The sequence below is a fragment of the Lycium barbarum genome, chromosome 4, assembly GCF_019175385.1.
Source record: "Lycium barbarum isolate Lr01 chromosome 4, ASM1917538v2, whole genome shotgun sequence".
NCBI lineage: Eukaryota > Viridiplantae > Streptophyta > Magnoliopsida > Solanales > Solanaceae > Lycium > Lycium barbarum.
The window spans coordinates 148,550,174-148,566,798 of record NC_083340.1 but is presented as its reverse complement, the minus strand read 5'-3'; the positions used below and the strand labels follow the sequence as shown (position 1 = coordinate 148,566,798).

General features: G+C 34.1%; 1 protein-coding gene across 1 annotated transcript; it reads right to left on the bottom strand.

Annotated features, from left to right (window-relative positions):
- Positions 1–8,720: 8,720 nt before the first annotated feature.
- Positions 8,721–12,316, bottom strand: LOC132637015 (uncharacterized). The gene is made up of 4 exons (XM_060354150.1): positions 12,160–12,316; positions 10,337–10,474; positions 10,130–10,199; positions 8,721–9,093 (listed from the first exon to the last, which is right to left on the bottom strand). The coding sequence occupies exons 1-3, from the start codon at positions 12,244–12,246 to the stop codon at positions 10,140–10,142; spliced, it is 285 nt and encodes a 94-aa protein (XP_060210133.1). The 5' UTR covers positions 12,247–12,316; the 3' UTR covers positions 8,721–9,093; positions 10,130–10,139.
- Between the last annotated feature and the right edge of the window lie 4,309 nt (positions 12,317–16,625).

Below are 16,625 nucleotides of genomic sequence, written 5' to 3'. Positions count from 1 at the left end.
GGGGATGAGGACTTCATTACGATATTAAGTAAGGAGGTGCATGAATCAAGTGTCATTTACTTCGTCATCTCAATCTCTTTTTGCGTACGATGTTGGGTCATTTCATTTGTGAAAATTTAATGATCTATAAATCATCCCTAACGGGCAATCAGCTCATAGTTTAGAATATAAATTATGAAAATATTTCTTTCTTAAATTTAGTATTCTGTTAGAGCGCATTATGTAAAGTGAAATAGAAGGAAAATCCAATTGTCAACGGCCTCTAAAATAAGGGCTTTATCACATGAAAAGAAGAAGGAAAAAAACAGAAAAGTAATTGTTTTTCTGATTCTTAATTATTACTTTTGATTTTAGTTTTATGATTTTTTAAAGTTTATTTAATTCTGAATAACATATACACATGCACAATAATTCATCATTTGTACAGATTCACCAGTAAATTAAAAGTAAATATTTTAATTTATTAAAAGTTAAATATTCTTAATTATATATTACCACTATTAAAAAAAGTTTGGCCTGAGTACACTAAGGCTAAAAACAGAAATTGCACTAGAAACTACGGACTCACTGTCTCCTTTCATATTATATGGCTTCTTAATTACGATCTTCTTTTTGTCTCACTTATTTTTATGATATTTTTTTGGAAGAGTAGCTTGGGATCCTCCTGAATTTATCAATTTTTATTCGGTGTACATCTAAACTATATGTTGGCTTAATTAACCCCCTGAACTTGGTAATATGATAGTCTCGACCCCCTAGACGCTGATGTGGCAAATAGCGTGAACACACTTTCTTTTAGGCCCGTGGATGGGTCAAAAATCGAAAAATTAGCTTCCAAGTGGAGTATTTTTCAACTATTAATCGCCATATAATCAATATAATGATTTATTTTTTCCAATTGTGTTTCTTTTTTGTTTTTCTTAATATTCATTACATATTTTATCCCAATTGCATTTTTTTATTTTTAGATATAATGATTATTTATTTCAACTATGTATTTTTTTCTTTTTTTTGGATCCAAATCTAAATAACTTAATTGAAACTCTATTTATTTTAGCCAAATAAAAAGAAGGTTTAGCAAAAGTAATGAAGTTTAGACGGTGCATTTTCTACAAAAAAACATTGTGTATTTTTCTTTTCATGCAATTACTATTTATTTCAACTCTGCGTTATTTTTTTGGGGTCAAATTCTCAAAATATTTGGTTGATATTTTATTTATTTCTTTTGAGATACAATGATTATTTGCTTTAACTATGTATTTCTTCTTTTCCTGGCCAAATATATAAAAATAACTTGATTAGAATATCATTATCTTTAGCCAAATAAAAAAAAAGTATGGTCAAAATATTGTTGTTTCAAGTTCTTTTTTTACAGATTTGGCCCGAAAAAGATGATCTAAATAATTGGTGAATTTAAAAAGGTAAAAAATATATATTTTATCCTTAAAAAATGCCACATGGACAAAAGAATCCATGTGGCAGCGCGTGTGTCACACGTCAAGGGGTTATCAGCGTCTAGGGGGTCGAGACTATTATATTACCAAGTTCAGAAAGGTAATTAAACCAACGCATAATTTAAATATATATCAAATAAAAATCGATAAATTCAGGGTCCCAAGCTATTTTGTCATTTGTTTTTTTGGAAGCCTACTAATAAAATAGGTTGTAAATGATGTTATTATGAGGGGAAATGATGATGAATTGATTAAATAAGAATGATTAAAAGGATAGTATTATTATAAACAAATCTGCAGAAATCCAGGATCTGGAGAAGGGAGGGAGTAATTATTTAATGTGTAATTAGTTTGTCTTTAGTACTTTTGGAGATTCTATTCATATGCTTTATGATATCTTGTTTAATGATTAAAAGCCTGATAATTTGGTTAACAAAATAATACTAGCTTTTAGGTGGTCCTTTGAAAAAGTACGACTAGATCTAAAGAAAGAGGTGTCCTTTAGCTTTTGAAGAGACGGCTAGAAAACAGATCGTGTCATAGCCAGTGAAAATGATGGATCTTAATTTTATCTTGTTGACATTTTCATTTTGGGAGAAAATGAAGCCAAGGACTTTTGCTTTTTGTTTTTTTCCTCGGTCGAGGACCATGAGATTTCAGATTTAAATTTTAATATAGATAAAATCACTAAATGATTTATTTTTATCTGTTCTAAACTTAGTGGATAGAGTTACCTCGTACATATTGCTGGTAGGAATTGACAGTATCTCGTGAATTTAGTCGAAATCCGCACAAGCTTGTCCGGACACCATAATTATAAAACAAAAAAAGAGTAAAAAAGCAAGATAGGGTAAAAGCATTTTTGAGTGATACCCCTCTCCTTAATTAAAGGTACGACTCGAGCTTTAGGTATGAAACAAATTCGGGTAGAAAACTTTGTTTCCTTTATGGGTCTTATGCGACATGAATTCGATATAGTAGGCAAGAAAAAAAAATTGAGAGATGGTCCAAGTGATATTGTCAAATTAGACTTCTGGCCTTGACCTATTAACTCAAATTTTCGTTTTCGATATCTGATAATTAGAATTATCTTTGACACGATTGAATTCTTTGTTTTTTTTTATCTTAAGAAGTTGGTAATGAAGATCTACAAGATACCACAACTTACCGACGTAAAGTAAATAAGAAAATTTGTCATTCTCCTTCGTAAACATATCCCTCTCTTCCTACTAAAAGTATGTAACATTTGTATTTATATATTTTCCTCAAATTAAGAAAATATATTTTGGTGAAAGAGTAGAACTCGTTGAACTTTGTCAACAACTAAAAAGTTTTATTTTATAGTAGTTTTATCTTGTGTTTTCTTAGGTCAAATAGGTGAGGATAGCACGTCATTTTGGCATAGGCTATAGTATAAAGCAAAGAAAATAATAAAAGAACATCTGTTTATTATTTCTAGAAGCTATACCAAACATGTAGATTTTTCTAATATAAAGTTCTCTTTCAAATTTATTTCTAGATGGTTCGATGAACCTTGAAATTTTGTCCTTATGTAATGCGTTTAAAATCTGTACACTGCTGGAAAAGAATTACACAGTCCGATCACTTATATGATTAGCCCGAGTCCGGAGCCTAAAGGGCACTAAAATACACAAAATAAACCAAAAGGGGTGCTCCATTCCACAATATACCAAAAGGGGTAAAACGTGGAGGGGCCAACATTAAACCCCCAAAACAATTTTCACCCGTCAGACCAAACAAATTAATTAATTAATTTAACCATTCTAAACATCATTCTACATTAAAAATTAATTTAAAAAAAATTATTCATCTTCCCATTTCATTCTACACGACAAACATCATTCTAATAGGAGTCATATATATTGTATAACGTGGATCGGTCCATGTTATACAATATATATATTTTACCACCACCACCCCCCCCCCCAACGTTTTACAAAATAGTTTGTAAGACGTTGGCCAGATTTAAATCTTGGGGGGTTATTTCCAAGCGTCATATGTTGGGATGTGAGTGGATGATTCGTTTTAGAGAAATTTCAAGTGGTATGTGGAAGGCAGGCAAAACGGTTCTCCAATACAGTTGTCTCACGGATGATTACAGGAAGGATCATCCCAATTTGAATAGTCACCTAATTGCTACTACGTTGATACCATATATTATGGTCGATCCATACATCAGTATTAAGTCAGTTCAGGAAAAAATAAAAGGATTGCATACGTTTACTCCTAGTTATAGAAAAGCACAAAAGGGACGTAAGAAAGCTTTTGAAATGGTATTTGGAGATTTTGAAACATCTTTCAAGACATTGCCCCGATACATGGTTGCCTTAAAATATTTCAATCTGGGGATCGTTGTTGAGTGGGAGTACCAGTCAACTACAATGCAAAGCGAACACATCTTCAAGTTTCTTTTCTGGGCTTATAAACCAAGCATCGATGGATTCAAAAATTGCAGGCCGGTCATCTCAATAGACGACACTCATCTGTACGGTAAGTATGAGATGAAACTATTAATTGCTGTTGGAATTGATGCGAACAATAACATTTTTCCACTTGCATATGCTATTGTTGCACGCGAGAGCTTTGAGTCTTGGACGTGGTTCCTTGTGTTGTTGTGGAGACATATTGTTTGTGGGAGATAAGGAATTGGACTTATTTCTAACCGTCATCAGGGCATCTTGCAATGTGTCCAAACACATGATTGGTTACAACCACCATCCACATACCATAGGTTTTTTGTTCGGCATTTGAAAAGCAATTTTAATAAAAAGTTCCTTAACAGTGACCTTGAGAAGCTAATGTGGTTGGTGGCTACAGAGCATCAGAAGAAGAAGTATAAAATGAGGATGGAACAAATCAAAAGATTGTCACCTCCAGCGCATTTGTGGTTAAAAGCTCTTATGAAGGAAAAATGGACATTGAATAAGGATAACGATCATAGGTGGGGGCTATGACAACGAATGTCTCTGAGTCTTACAAAGTTTTATTGAAGAAAGCTCGTGGATTGCCCGTTACTGCCATGGTCCGTTATACGTTTAAAAATCTTGTTGATCGGTTTGTTGAGAGAAGCACCCTTGCTAATTTGTTGATTGCGGATAAAAAGTTTTGGTCACTCGCTGTTGAAAAGAAGTTTGATGAATACTAGGAGAGGTCCCTAAAGAACACTGACATGAAGCAATACAATACAGCTGAAGGGGTCTTTGAGATTCTGATATTTGCACACGAAGGTAAAGGCGGAAATATCCATAAAGTCTCTGCCGAAGGGAAAAAGTGTTCGTGTGGTAAGTGGAGAAACTACCATATGCCATGTCCACATGCCATTAAATTTTGTGATATCCGCAGAATTCAACCAAAGACCTATGTTAGCAAGTACTACAGTTGCAGGTATTACAAGCAAACGTACAGTGAAAATTTTTCACCGTTGGGTCACGAGTGAACTTCAGGAGCGTGGAGTACAACTAGAAGGAGGAATGAAATGGATATAGCTCCTGCTCGCATGGCTAGGAAGTGTAGTACGTGTAAGAAAACAGGTCATAACAAGAATCGCTGCCCCGACAGAAATCAGTAGTTGTTATTGCTTGTTGGTTCTTATGTTTTTTCCTAAGTTGTACGATCGTTGTTTCCTTATGTAATCTTTCAAGAATATATAATATGTCTTGTGCCATTTAATAACGTATGTAATTTAACATTTACTACTCAGTTAATGTGTGACGTTTATTTAACTTATATTTTAGTATTTTTTTTTTATGTTCGCATATATAATACATATTTAATTATTGTATGAGTTAAAATATTTGTTTGAGTTGATTATTATATGACTTCTGATGTATGTTTGAGTTAAAAATTAAAAATCACTGAATTTTTTTTTATTAAAAAAAAAGCCGGATATGATTTAAGTCTGGCCAACGTCTTACAAACTATTTTTGTAAAACGTTGAGCGCGTGGGTGTAAAATAAATTTTGTATAACGTGGATCATTCCACGTTATACAATATATACGACTTCTATTAGAATGATGTTTGTCGTGTAGAATGAAATGGGAAGATGAATAAGATTGTATAATACAAAATTATAAATTTTGTATAACGCGGATCAGTCCACGTTATACTTTTAAATTAATTATTATTATTTTTTTTTGGTCTGACAGGCTGAAATTTTTTTGGGGGTATAACATTGGCCCTCCACGTTATACCCCTTTTGGTATATTGTGAAATGGAGCATCCCTTTTAGTTTATTTTGTGCATTTTAATGTCCTTTAGGCTCCGGACTCACGGTAAATTTCTACTATAAAATTGATCTGTAACGAGATAAAATTTGATTCCTAGCATGTTATCACAAGATAGTATAAATAATCTTCGTATTACATAATCCGTGTATATAACTAAAATCCTAATATAATAGGATTAAAAGATGACTCATTTGGACCATTACTATCATGTAGGCATTGATTAGTGTCTTACAATTTTTTTTTTAAATCCTATTTGGAAGCATTATGAACACAAATTCAACGAAAGCAAAAGAAGATTATCAAATTGTCCAAATGGGCAAATGGGACTAGAGTTCTAAAAGTGAAAAACCAAATGTCCTTATCCACGACTCAGTGATGCATTTAGGACAAGTACTTAGAAAAAGAAAAAACGTGTTGACCGTTAGCCTTAATTGATTAGCTTTTGTGTAGCTCAATTATTTGTTGGCATCTACTATCTCTTACTAATACATGTACGGGATAGCTTGCACACCGCGATTATTCGGCTGATACAATTACCTTCCCACCAACACATGTATCGAGTAACTCTACTCAAAACTTTTTAAATAACAATAGTTTCCAGACCAACTTGCATGCATCTCTATTATTCAATCAGTACCTATTATCTCCCCACCAACACATGTAACTTGGTGATAATCAGGCTAGCTTGCACACCACGACTATTCGACCAGTACTATTACCTTCCCACCAACACATGTAAACTTTAGTAACTCTATTCATGTAGTTCCTTTCAAATAACTGTAATGGCCGAACCAACTTGCATGCACCTCTATTATTCAAGCAATTACATATACCTCCTCCTACTAGCACACGTACCTAATAACTCTAGCCACGTGCGACATCAGAAAGAAATCAGTTAGCGTCTTTTCGTCTCTATTGAACTTGAACGTTGGTTAATATCTTACTCATGATTTTTCACTCACTTCATTAATCGTTAGGCTATACCTTCATATTTACAGTATTACTTGTGCGTACAAAAGTATCAGACCCGCAGATTCTACAGAAATTAAATGGAGACAAAGATATGATTGGTTACGTTGTCTTTCCCCAATCAAGAGTTTTGTCCATCCTTTTACATTGTATGGATTAGTGAATTCTTAGCTGATCTTAGCCTTCTATTACAATATAATAAACATGCAACATCAACTACTATGCCTCAATCTTAACCCAGTAATATTGGTTGTATGAATCCTCACTAAACCATATCGCTCTATTTAGACCTATACCTATTACATTTCCTACTAGTATATTCGGCTGTTTGCATTAAACATATTGAAAGAAAAACTAATATAATGATGTGATTCCCTCCATATTCGGAAAACACAAAGTAACTAGAAGTTGGCCACCTATCTGCAAACCATTGAATGAAACAAACTGGTGTTGAGACATGACACAATGCTATTCACCAAGACACCAACAACTGCACCAAAGTTAGCTAAGAGCTAAGAAAAACAATTGCACATGATATTACCCAACATTTTCAGCAGAAGTAGCTTCCCAATTGTCAAGAAGATTGACATATTTATATAATGTCACAGGACAACATGAAACAGAAGTTAAAACTACTGTGGAGCAAAAATGCTAGTAACACTGACAAATAGTGGGTGTTGATATCAGCAGAAGCACATAGAGAAAGAAGACATCTCCGAGCAAAAATCTTCATCTTCAGATGCCTTGTTAGAACAACTAGTTTCATCATCAGAACCTATGTTACTCGGATCCTTAAAAAGATCCCGCCATGTGTGCTTCGAATCCTCCAAAAGTTATTCATTTTTGGAGGATCCGACACAAGTGTGGCGGCATTTATGGAGGATTTGAGCAACATCGATAAATACAAAATCCCCAACAATGCAGGAGAAAGCTAAAGTTAGCTTGCTGCCAATGGTTACTTCTTAATATATGTTCTAAGTACACTATAAAGAGGCCATTCATAAGAACCAAAGAGTGCTCATATTAGTAAACAAATATAAACTGTAGAAAGCTATTTATTGGGGGATTTAAACTAGATTTTCCTAAATACAACAACAGGAAAACAGTAATTTGAGAAAACTCTTGATCATTCCTGTGTTGATAGAAAAATATGGTTCGCAGTGATATGCGACTGCAAAACACACTGCAAAGATAGAAACTAAGTAATCCAAAACAAAGCAATTTAGTAACTCTTGGCTCAATTGCTTCTATACTTTACGCACGAGTACCTAAAAGCTATGTTACTCATATCCCGAAAATACTGATGTTGCTGCACATGTATCGGATCTTCAAAAAATAAATTAACTTTTCAAGGATCCAAGCATCATAGCCTAAAAATAGCCCTATGACTATCCAGGTCTACCAAATCATTTTCATTAGTTTCTGGTGTTAATCTACCTCTTAGTAGCCATTGAAGTTCCTATTCTTTTGTTTCAGTCGAACAAAATAACAGTCAAGTAACACTTTTAAAATACATATCCACCATTCAAGTGCTTCATTAAGGATAAATTTTTTGCCATTCTTCACTACATCAACACTAACCTGAGGTATTTTTCTACATAGCCACATATACCATTTTCAAAGCCTTCTCGAGTCCTCACCACGTCAGGCAATATAAATATAAACTAGTCTCAAAGATAGTCCACAAGTTCAGAATTGGATTCAACTATGAAATTATCAAGACTTAGGTAAACTAATGCTCGAAATAGAGCAACAGAATTAATAGTAAGAGATACCTTATTTACAAGTCTCGTGGAGCACGAATTTAATTTATATCACTACCTATGCAATCTATTTAACAATATCTACTGGTACAGCATTTGCTCCCTTTTAGGTTCTCATTCAATCACACAACAGCGAAATGGTTTCACTTGTTATAAATCACTCAATTACCATCATAGTGGCATTTTGACAGCATGTAAACATGTTCAACTTTGATCTGCGATACTGGTTGTATTAAATGTCCCACAATTTGACGATATAAGAACATAAACAAAAGAACAAAAGTCCTAATCAAAATATACGCCATTCTGTATACTAAGCTGAAAAGAGAAGCAGAAAATACTTCATCTCAAGAAACCGTATAGTTATCAAAGTTAAACTCCTGTTCTGAAGGCAAGACAGAGACTCCACATTACATTTATTTTCACTCTGCAAGTAAAATACAGTCTCGGGATCTTCTAAACTCGAGTTGGACAAGCCATTAATATGAAAAGAAGAAGGCCACTCAAATGGATGATCCCAAGTAATTCAGCATGTTTAGTAACTCCTGTTCTTATATATGGAAGTTCTGAACATTCAAAGCAAGAATCAGCCAACAAGTTTACCACGAGAATGAGTAGTTATGCACTAGCCTCTTCCTTAAAGGCCAAGCTTTAAACCCCTGCAAGAATAGTTCAACCCACACCAATAAAGCCAAATTGATCCAAACAACTTTAAGACATTCTTTACACCCTCCTCAAAAGAAATGAGAAAAGGAGAGACAAGTAAGCAACTAACTCACACTAATCAAGATTTGCAATCAATCATTCAATACGAAAATTTAACAGGTACACTAGAAACACAATAAGGATAGTAACCATGCAAAAGTAACTAGATTTCAGAACTACAAATACACAATTTATTTGTTGCTTGTTGATAAGAAATGAATCTTGGCCTAACTCAACCCTAGAACTACAAGTACACAATTTATTTGCTGCTTGTTGATAAGAAATGAACCTTGGCCTAACTCAACCCCGGTACTACAAATACACAATTTACTTGTTGCTTGTTGATAAGAAATGGACCTTGGGCTTACTCAACCCCCAGAAGCTACTAACACCCCCACCCCCTCCCCCTTCCCCTCCCTCCCGGCAACCGGAGCGTGGACAAGATAATATGGGGGCCCATCAGGTGAAATTACAATTGAGTGGGCCAATATGATACCATGATAAGAAAATGGACATTAAGCCTAATTCAACCCAAAAGCTAGCTCATGTGGTGAGGATTGCTCAAGACCATATAAGGAGAACAAATAAACCCATCACCACCGATGAGGGACTACTAACACTTGTACGTACTATTTTTCTTTTTTGATATGAACCCCACACCGCCAACCCCCCAGCCCCAAAATCCAACACATTCGCAGGAGTCTAACAGTTACTTTTCTCCCTACGTAACTCGGACCTCAAACCTCATTGTTGGAGGTGGAGGACCTTGCATCAGGCCATGCCTCCCTTGAGCTCATTTATACTAACTTCAGCAAATGTTAAAAGTGAAGTGGGAGTTGCCCATACAATATAAAAATGCAAACTTTACCAATTTGAACTCGGTATCTAGAAAATTGGACAGCGTATATCGAACATAGCAATAGGCATATGCACCTACCAACATGAACAAAAGGGTATGAAAGTATAAAGTTAAGGAAGTAACAAGCATACCTGTCCTTGACTAATCCAAAAGTCTCTGAACCCTCTTCTTAGCAGAGTACTGCCTATCAAAATGCTTAACCTATACATACCAAAAACAAAAAATAAACACCAATAAAAAAAAATAAAAAAATAAAAAACTAAAATCCCAGAATCCATAGGGAAAAAAGATAGAAAAAGAACCCGTTTTTGTAAAGTTTAAAACTTTAGTGACCTTACCCAAGTGGGTCGACATTGCTTCACATATTCCTCTCTGGATTTCTTGCATTCAACAGGGTATAAAAGCCCAACTGTCGCGATTTCTGTAAGCTTCTTACTCGATTCTTTCGCCAGGCATGAATAAAATGCATCTCTTGCCTTTAAATATAATTCAATAGCCTCAGTTAGCTTTATCAAGATCATAACTTTGGCTCAAACTCTGTGTTTGTGTTTAAAAATCCACTTAATATGTATGAAAATTACTCCCTCCGTCCCAAAATAAGTGTCGCTTTAGCAAATGAAACTTGTCCCAAAGTAAGTATCACTTTAGGATTCAAGACAAAAAAAAAAGTAGTAATTGTTTTCAACTATATCCTTATATTAAAGAACTACTTTTTCTAAATAGTGCTCAATTCTCAAGAAACATCTAACACCTTGTATCTATTATTTTTCTTAATGGGCGTGAAATGAGCTAAACCGATACTTATTCTGGTACGAAGGGAGTCTAATCAATAACCCAATAAGCTAAATTTTCTAGAATCTAGAACCATAAACTCAAAATCCTAGTTCCGCCTTAGATCAAGATTGATTTAAACGTACATTTTTTGGACCTTAAGGAATAAAAATTGTACGAAAAAATGGATAACAAATTGTACCTTGTAACAAGATATACAGCAACTTCCTTTAAAATATCAATTCAATAACTTCAATTAGCTTTATCAAGATCAATAGCTTTGGCTCAAACTCTATATTTGTGTTTAAATATCCACTCAATATGTATTAAAATATTAACAATAACCTAGTAAGCACATTTCAATAACTTAAAACCCATAAACTCAAAATCATAACTCCGCTTCTGATCAAGATTGATCAAAATGTACATTTTTTGGGGGAAAATCTATATTTTTTAAAATAAAAATCTAAAAATATGAATAAAAATATTATTAATAACCAAATAAGCTATATTTTCTAGAATTTAAACCCATAAACTCAAAAGCTTAGCTCCGTGTCTAGCCAAGATTGATCAAAATGTACATATTTTGGATCTTAAGGAATAAAAATTGTACTAAAAATGGAGAAAAAATTAAACCTTGCAGCAAGTTAGACAACAGTTTCCTTTCAAATAACAATTAAATCACTTCAATTAGCTCTATCAAGATCAATAGCTTTGCCTCAAACTCTGTATTAGTGTTTAAAAATCCACTTAATATATATAAAAACATTAATAACCCAATAAGCTACATTTTCAAGAATCTAGAACATATAAACTCAAAACATCACCACCCCACCACCCACCCCCACAACCACCACACCCATCCCCAGGGGCGGACACACCTTATGGCTAGGGGTGGGTGTCATCCGACACCGCTTCGTCGAAAATTTTAATTAATATTTATATATATATATATATAACAACAACATACATAGTGTAGTCCCACAACTAAACTTAAAACCTTAACATTGAAAAATTACACATTATTCCCTTGAGTTTATTCATTTGTTTTCCACTTTAAATGTCGACACCATTTATGAAAAATCCTGCGTGCGCCACTGCCCATCCCACCACTACCACCAACCCCCTACCTCCCACCTCCCCACACCCACCCCCCACTACCCACACGTACCACCCAGGCATAGCTAAGCCTCTAATCAAGATACCCACCCCCACAACCAGCACCCACCCCACACCCACGCAACCCCCACCCCAACGCTCTACAACCAACCCCACAACCAACCCCCACTACCCACCCCCACCACCCAGGACTAGCTCCACCTCTAATCAAGATTGATAAAAATGTTCATTTTTGTACCTTAAGGAATAAAAAATGGAGAAAAAATTGTACCTTGTAACAAGATATGCGAGCTTGTGAAAGAACATCTGTATGGATTTTATTATCAGTATTTTGTGATGTGTAAGCTTCCAACGCCATTGAAACCAAAAGGGCAGCTAAGGGAAAGAAGCAAAACACAGTGAGAGAAATGAAAAACAGCTATACTTGGATCAGTTATGTATTGGGCCAATTTAGTTGGGCCTGTATTATGTTTAGAAGCCCAAATAAAATGGGCCAAAGATACTGACAACCTTGGGTTATTTTCATTTTTGGAAAAATTACAAACATTTAGACTGCATTTTACGATACATAGATATAATTTCAAAAAATTACGAAACATACCTACATTTTTGTGTTTTGTAGCAAGTACACAATGCATATGTGTATTGACTGAGTTCTTTCACGTGTTTTCTGCAGATACAATATGCGCTGATACTGCTGATACCCGTTATCGCTTATACAATTTTTACCCGTCTAATACAACAATTATAGCTACGTTTCATAAAAATGCAAATTTTAGCTATATTTCGTAACTACGCTCTAAGTTTATAATAGTTATTTATGATTTTTTCTCAATTTTTTTTTGTCAAGATATACGAGTTTATGAGAGAACATCTGAATGGATTTTATCAGTATTTTGTGATGTGTAAGCTTCCAACGCCATTTACAACAAAAAGGGAGCTAAGGGAAGAAGCAAATACAGTTAAAGAAATGAAAGAGAGCTATATTTGGACCAGTTTGAGTTTTGGATATGTATTGGGCCAATTTAGTTTGGGTCTTTACTAAGCTCAAATAAGATGGGCTGAAGATACCGACAACCTTGGGTTATTTCATTTTTGGAAACATTATGCGACATGGCAAACATTCAGACTATATTTACGATACATAGCTATGGTTTCAAACAATTGTGAAATGTATACAGTTTGAATTTCGTAGCAAATACGCAATACACACACGCGCTGACACAATATGCATTAATAGAGTTCTTTCGCCCGTTGTTAGCTGATACAGTATATGTTGATACCCGTTGCCTAAATAGAGCTCTTTTGCTAGTGTAGTTGATAACCATCTAATATACAACAATTGTAGCTACGTTTCGCAAATATGCAAATTGTAGCTATGTTTTGTAATTACGCTCTAAGTTATAATAGCTATTTATGAAATTTTCTCCATTTTTTTTTGTCGATATATACGAGTTTGTGAGAGAACATCTGTATGTATTTTATTAGTATTTTGTGATGCGTAAGCTTCCAACGCCATTGACGCCAAAAAGGGAGCTAAGGAGAGAAGCAAAAATATAGTGAAAGAAGTGAAAGAAAGCTATATTTGGATCAGTTTGAGTTTATTTATTGGGCCAGTTTTGTTTGTCTCGGATGATATGTTTTTAGTGGCCCAAATAACATGGGCCAGAGATACCCAGTCCTTCAATGCGCTGGTCTTTGTCCTTCACAATCGAACTTATTAGTGCGGCATAAGTTTTTTAAGGGTGCGAAACATAACTTATGAGATATTATGAAGTGAAAATATAAACTTATGTCTACGGAAAAATTATTTTTTATTAGGGAAAAAAATTAAAGACCAGCATAAAATAGGGAAAAAAGTGCAAATGAAATCTTAATTTTGTGACACAAGTCTAATTTCGAGAGTCAAACAGTTTAATTTTAATCGTGAGTTCAGGTATAGAATCTTTAAGTTTTTTATTACATATTTGAAAACTATGTAAATATCTAGTACTATAAAACACAATAATTAACAATTCTAAGTATTTAAAAAATATAGAAAAATAATATTATAAAAATGACTTATTTATATCTCGAAATTCGAAAAGGTGCCACGTAAATTGAGACGGATGGGGTAATTTCTTTAGCCGGTTTGCCTTATCTCCACTACTTCTTATTTCCCAAAATTTTCTAGCTACTTATATATAGCTCTGCAACTCTTTTAGACGAACCACGGTGTAGCTGGTTCTCACCCTCCCCCCCTCTAGGTCCAAGGGGTTGGTAGAGGAATTAGGCATGTGCAATAAATTTAGGTTATATTTTCCCCTTTTTGGGAAAATTATTTTGAACCATTCACTGTCACTTTTGTCTGGAAAAACCAAACAAAACAAATATATCTTTCATTCATGCACAATGTATTGCTACGAATGGAAAAGAGGCAAACAACTTGTCTGCATTGTACTATTCTTGATGCATTTCATTGCCTTCTAACATGAACTACACATATTATTTTACTTGCTGACACTTGATATTATCACAAAAAGAGTTCCGCATGCATTCCGCGCGCCATTGGCGTTTTGCTCTCGATCTTATCTTCATTAGACGGTTTGGATGACTTCAGCGTTCTTCCCAACTACAATCGAAAGGGTTGTATCACATTGAGATGTCAAATTGTTTTTTGGCCTCCAGTGAGTGGAAATTTATACCCCCACCCCATTTAGACTTTTGGGCCCTTCATCTTTTTGAATTGAGACCGTGCCCGACTCATGTCATTCCAACAACCGGCGGGGAGCACCTCAGTAAACGATCAAATTGTACCTTCTATATATACTGATCCTATATTTTCTTTTAATTTATACTATGATCAAGTCAATTGAAAATGTAATTATCAGTAACAGCTCATAATAGGCAAGCTAGCTAACTTGAAAAATAAGATGTATAATATGTTATAACAACTTAGTTACATTGTTAATTTAAAATTTTGTTTGCTATCAAAGTATTTAGACTGGACTTAAATTTGAAAAACCTTTTGCACAAACATTATTGACAAAATATGTATACGCTCAATTACTAATTAACCTAAGAAGAGATATTAATTACTAAGTTCTTGTTGCATTTTATTTGAAGGTGTGAATATTTTTTTCATGATTCGTTAGACAAACCTCATATCACAATGACAAAGAGAAATACCAGATCGTAAGTGGAGATTCATAATATAATTCTTGATGCTGACTGTTTGATTAAAACCCCAAAGAACAAAGCTATGAATCTCAAAAACCTTTAAGTGACTTAGAGAGATTGGGCCAATACGATATCTTAATTGTTGGGCAATATTGATTCAAATCAGAAAGCTAACAGTAAACGAGTTATCACAAAACGATATCGTGGCAAGTCAATTCCTTGAAAGTGATTTCGGCCCGATATGAATGCAAATCATAGTAGCCGGTCGCTTCCCAAGGTTCTTCGGTCAGTTTGAAACATGTGCACTCATGGTTGAAAGTTTGGAGAAGATTGCACAAAAATATTGCCAAAAACTATTCGGAGAAGTAGAGAGTATTTTGTGGGATTAGAACGGCTACACGCTCAATTGAATTGACTAAGGAAATAATATTAGCCAATTAATTCTGAATAAATACTAGTTTTGAATTAAGCCTCACGTATACCTCGCGCGCAGGGCGGGGGGGGGGGGGGCGTGGAATTCTGCACTTTTGCCTAAGAAGCCCAATTCTGATGTGGGCGAGGCCAAAGAAGCCCAATTCTCATGTGGGCGAGACCACTATTTTGTTCTAGCCCATTTACCAACCCAATAAAGGACTTCTCATTATAAAGTAGAAAAAAAAAAAACTTTTCATCTCTTATGAGGGACATTTTGCATTCATGAAGGACAAAAGAGAAGTGAGAGAAAAAGAAATCACGGGGACAAAAGTTAATATATACATAATTCGCACATAAGCTGTGAAATTTAACTGAACACAAAATTTAAACCAGAAAAACAAAACTTATGGAGCAGATGAGAAAAATGTTCACATACACTAAAATAACTTATCTCCTGATTGATGCTTTCTAAACTGGTTTTCAAGGAGTCTGCCCAATCACTGCTAATTTGAGTAACGTGATTAACTTTTTAAGCATGTTCAATCACTGTTTTGGATAGAGTGATTAACTTTAGCTTATCCAATCACTGTTCTGGATAGATTGATTAACTTAAGATTTAACCCCGCTCATTGGTTAAAGTGATTAACCTAATCTTTATAGTAATTAACAATATTTTTGAAAAGTTAACGCATGCTCAGTTGTCCCTTTAAAAAAATTACTGCAATTAATCCTGTCTCCATCAAATGATGCAGCTCCATAGGGCTTCCAATTTCTGAAGACATCCTTTCATCATGGGAACATAAAAGTTAGTTAATTACATTATAAGGAACCAGAAAGAAAGTTATTTATGTAATAAAATAAGCATAGTTAATATAGTAATACTTATTTGATATTCTCTTCCCATTATACTACTTGTCCATTTTCTCCTTTATACGCTTTTTAAGAGCTCATAAATAAAAGTAAATTTTTACTACATTACTCTTATCTCTCTACAATTAATTGTACTCTAATCAATATTGATTACTTTAAAAAACAATTAATGTTAAAGGCAAAGTAAGAAAAAATTAATTTATTCTATCTTGATATTGTAAGTAGATAAGTATTTTGGGACGGATATTAATAGTTGTGAAAAACTAATATAGGACGGAGGGAGTAGTGTCTAAG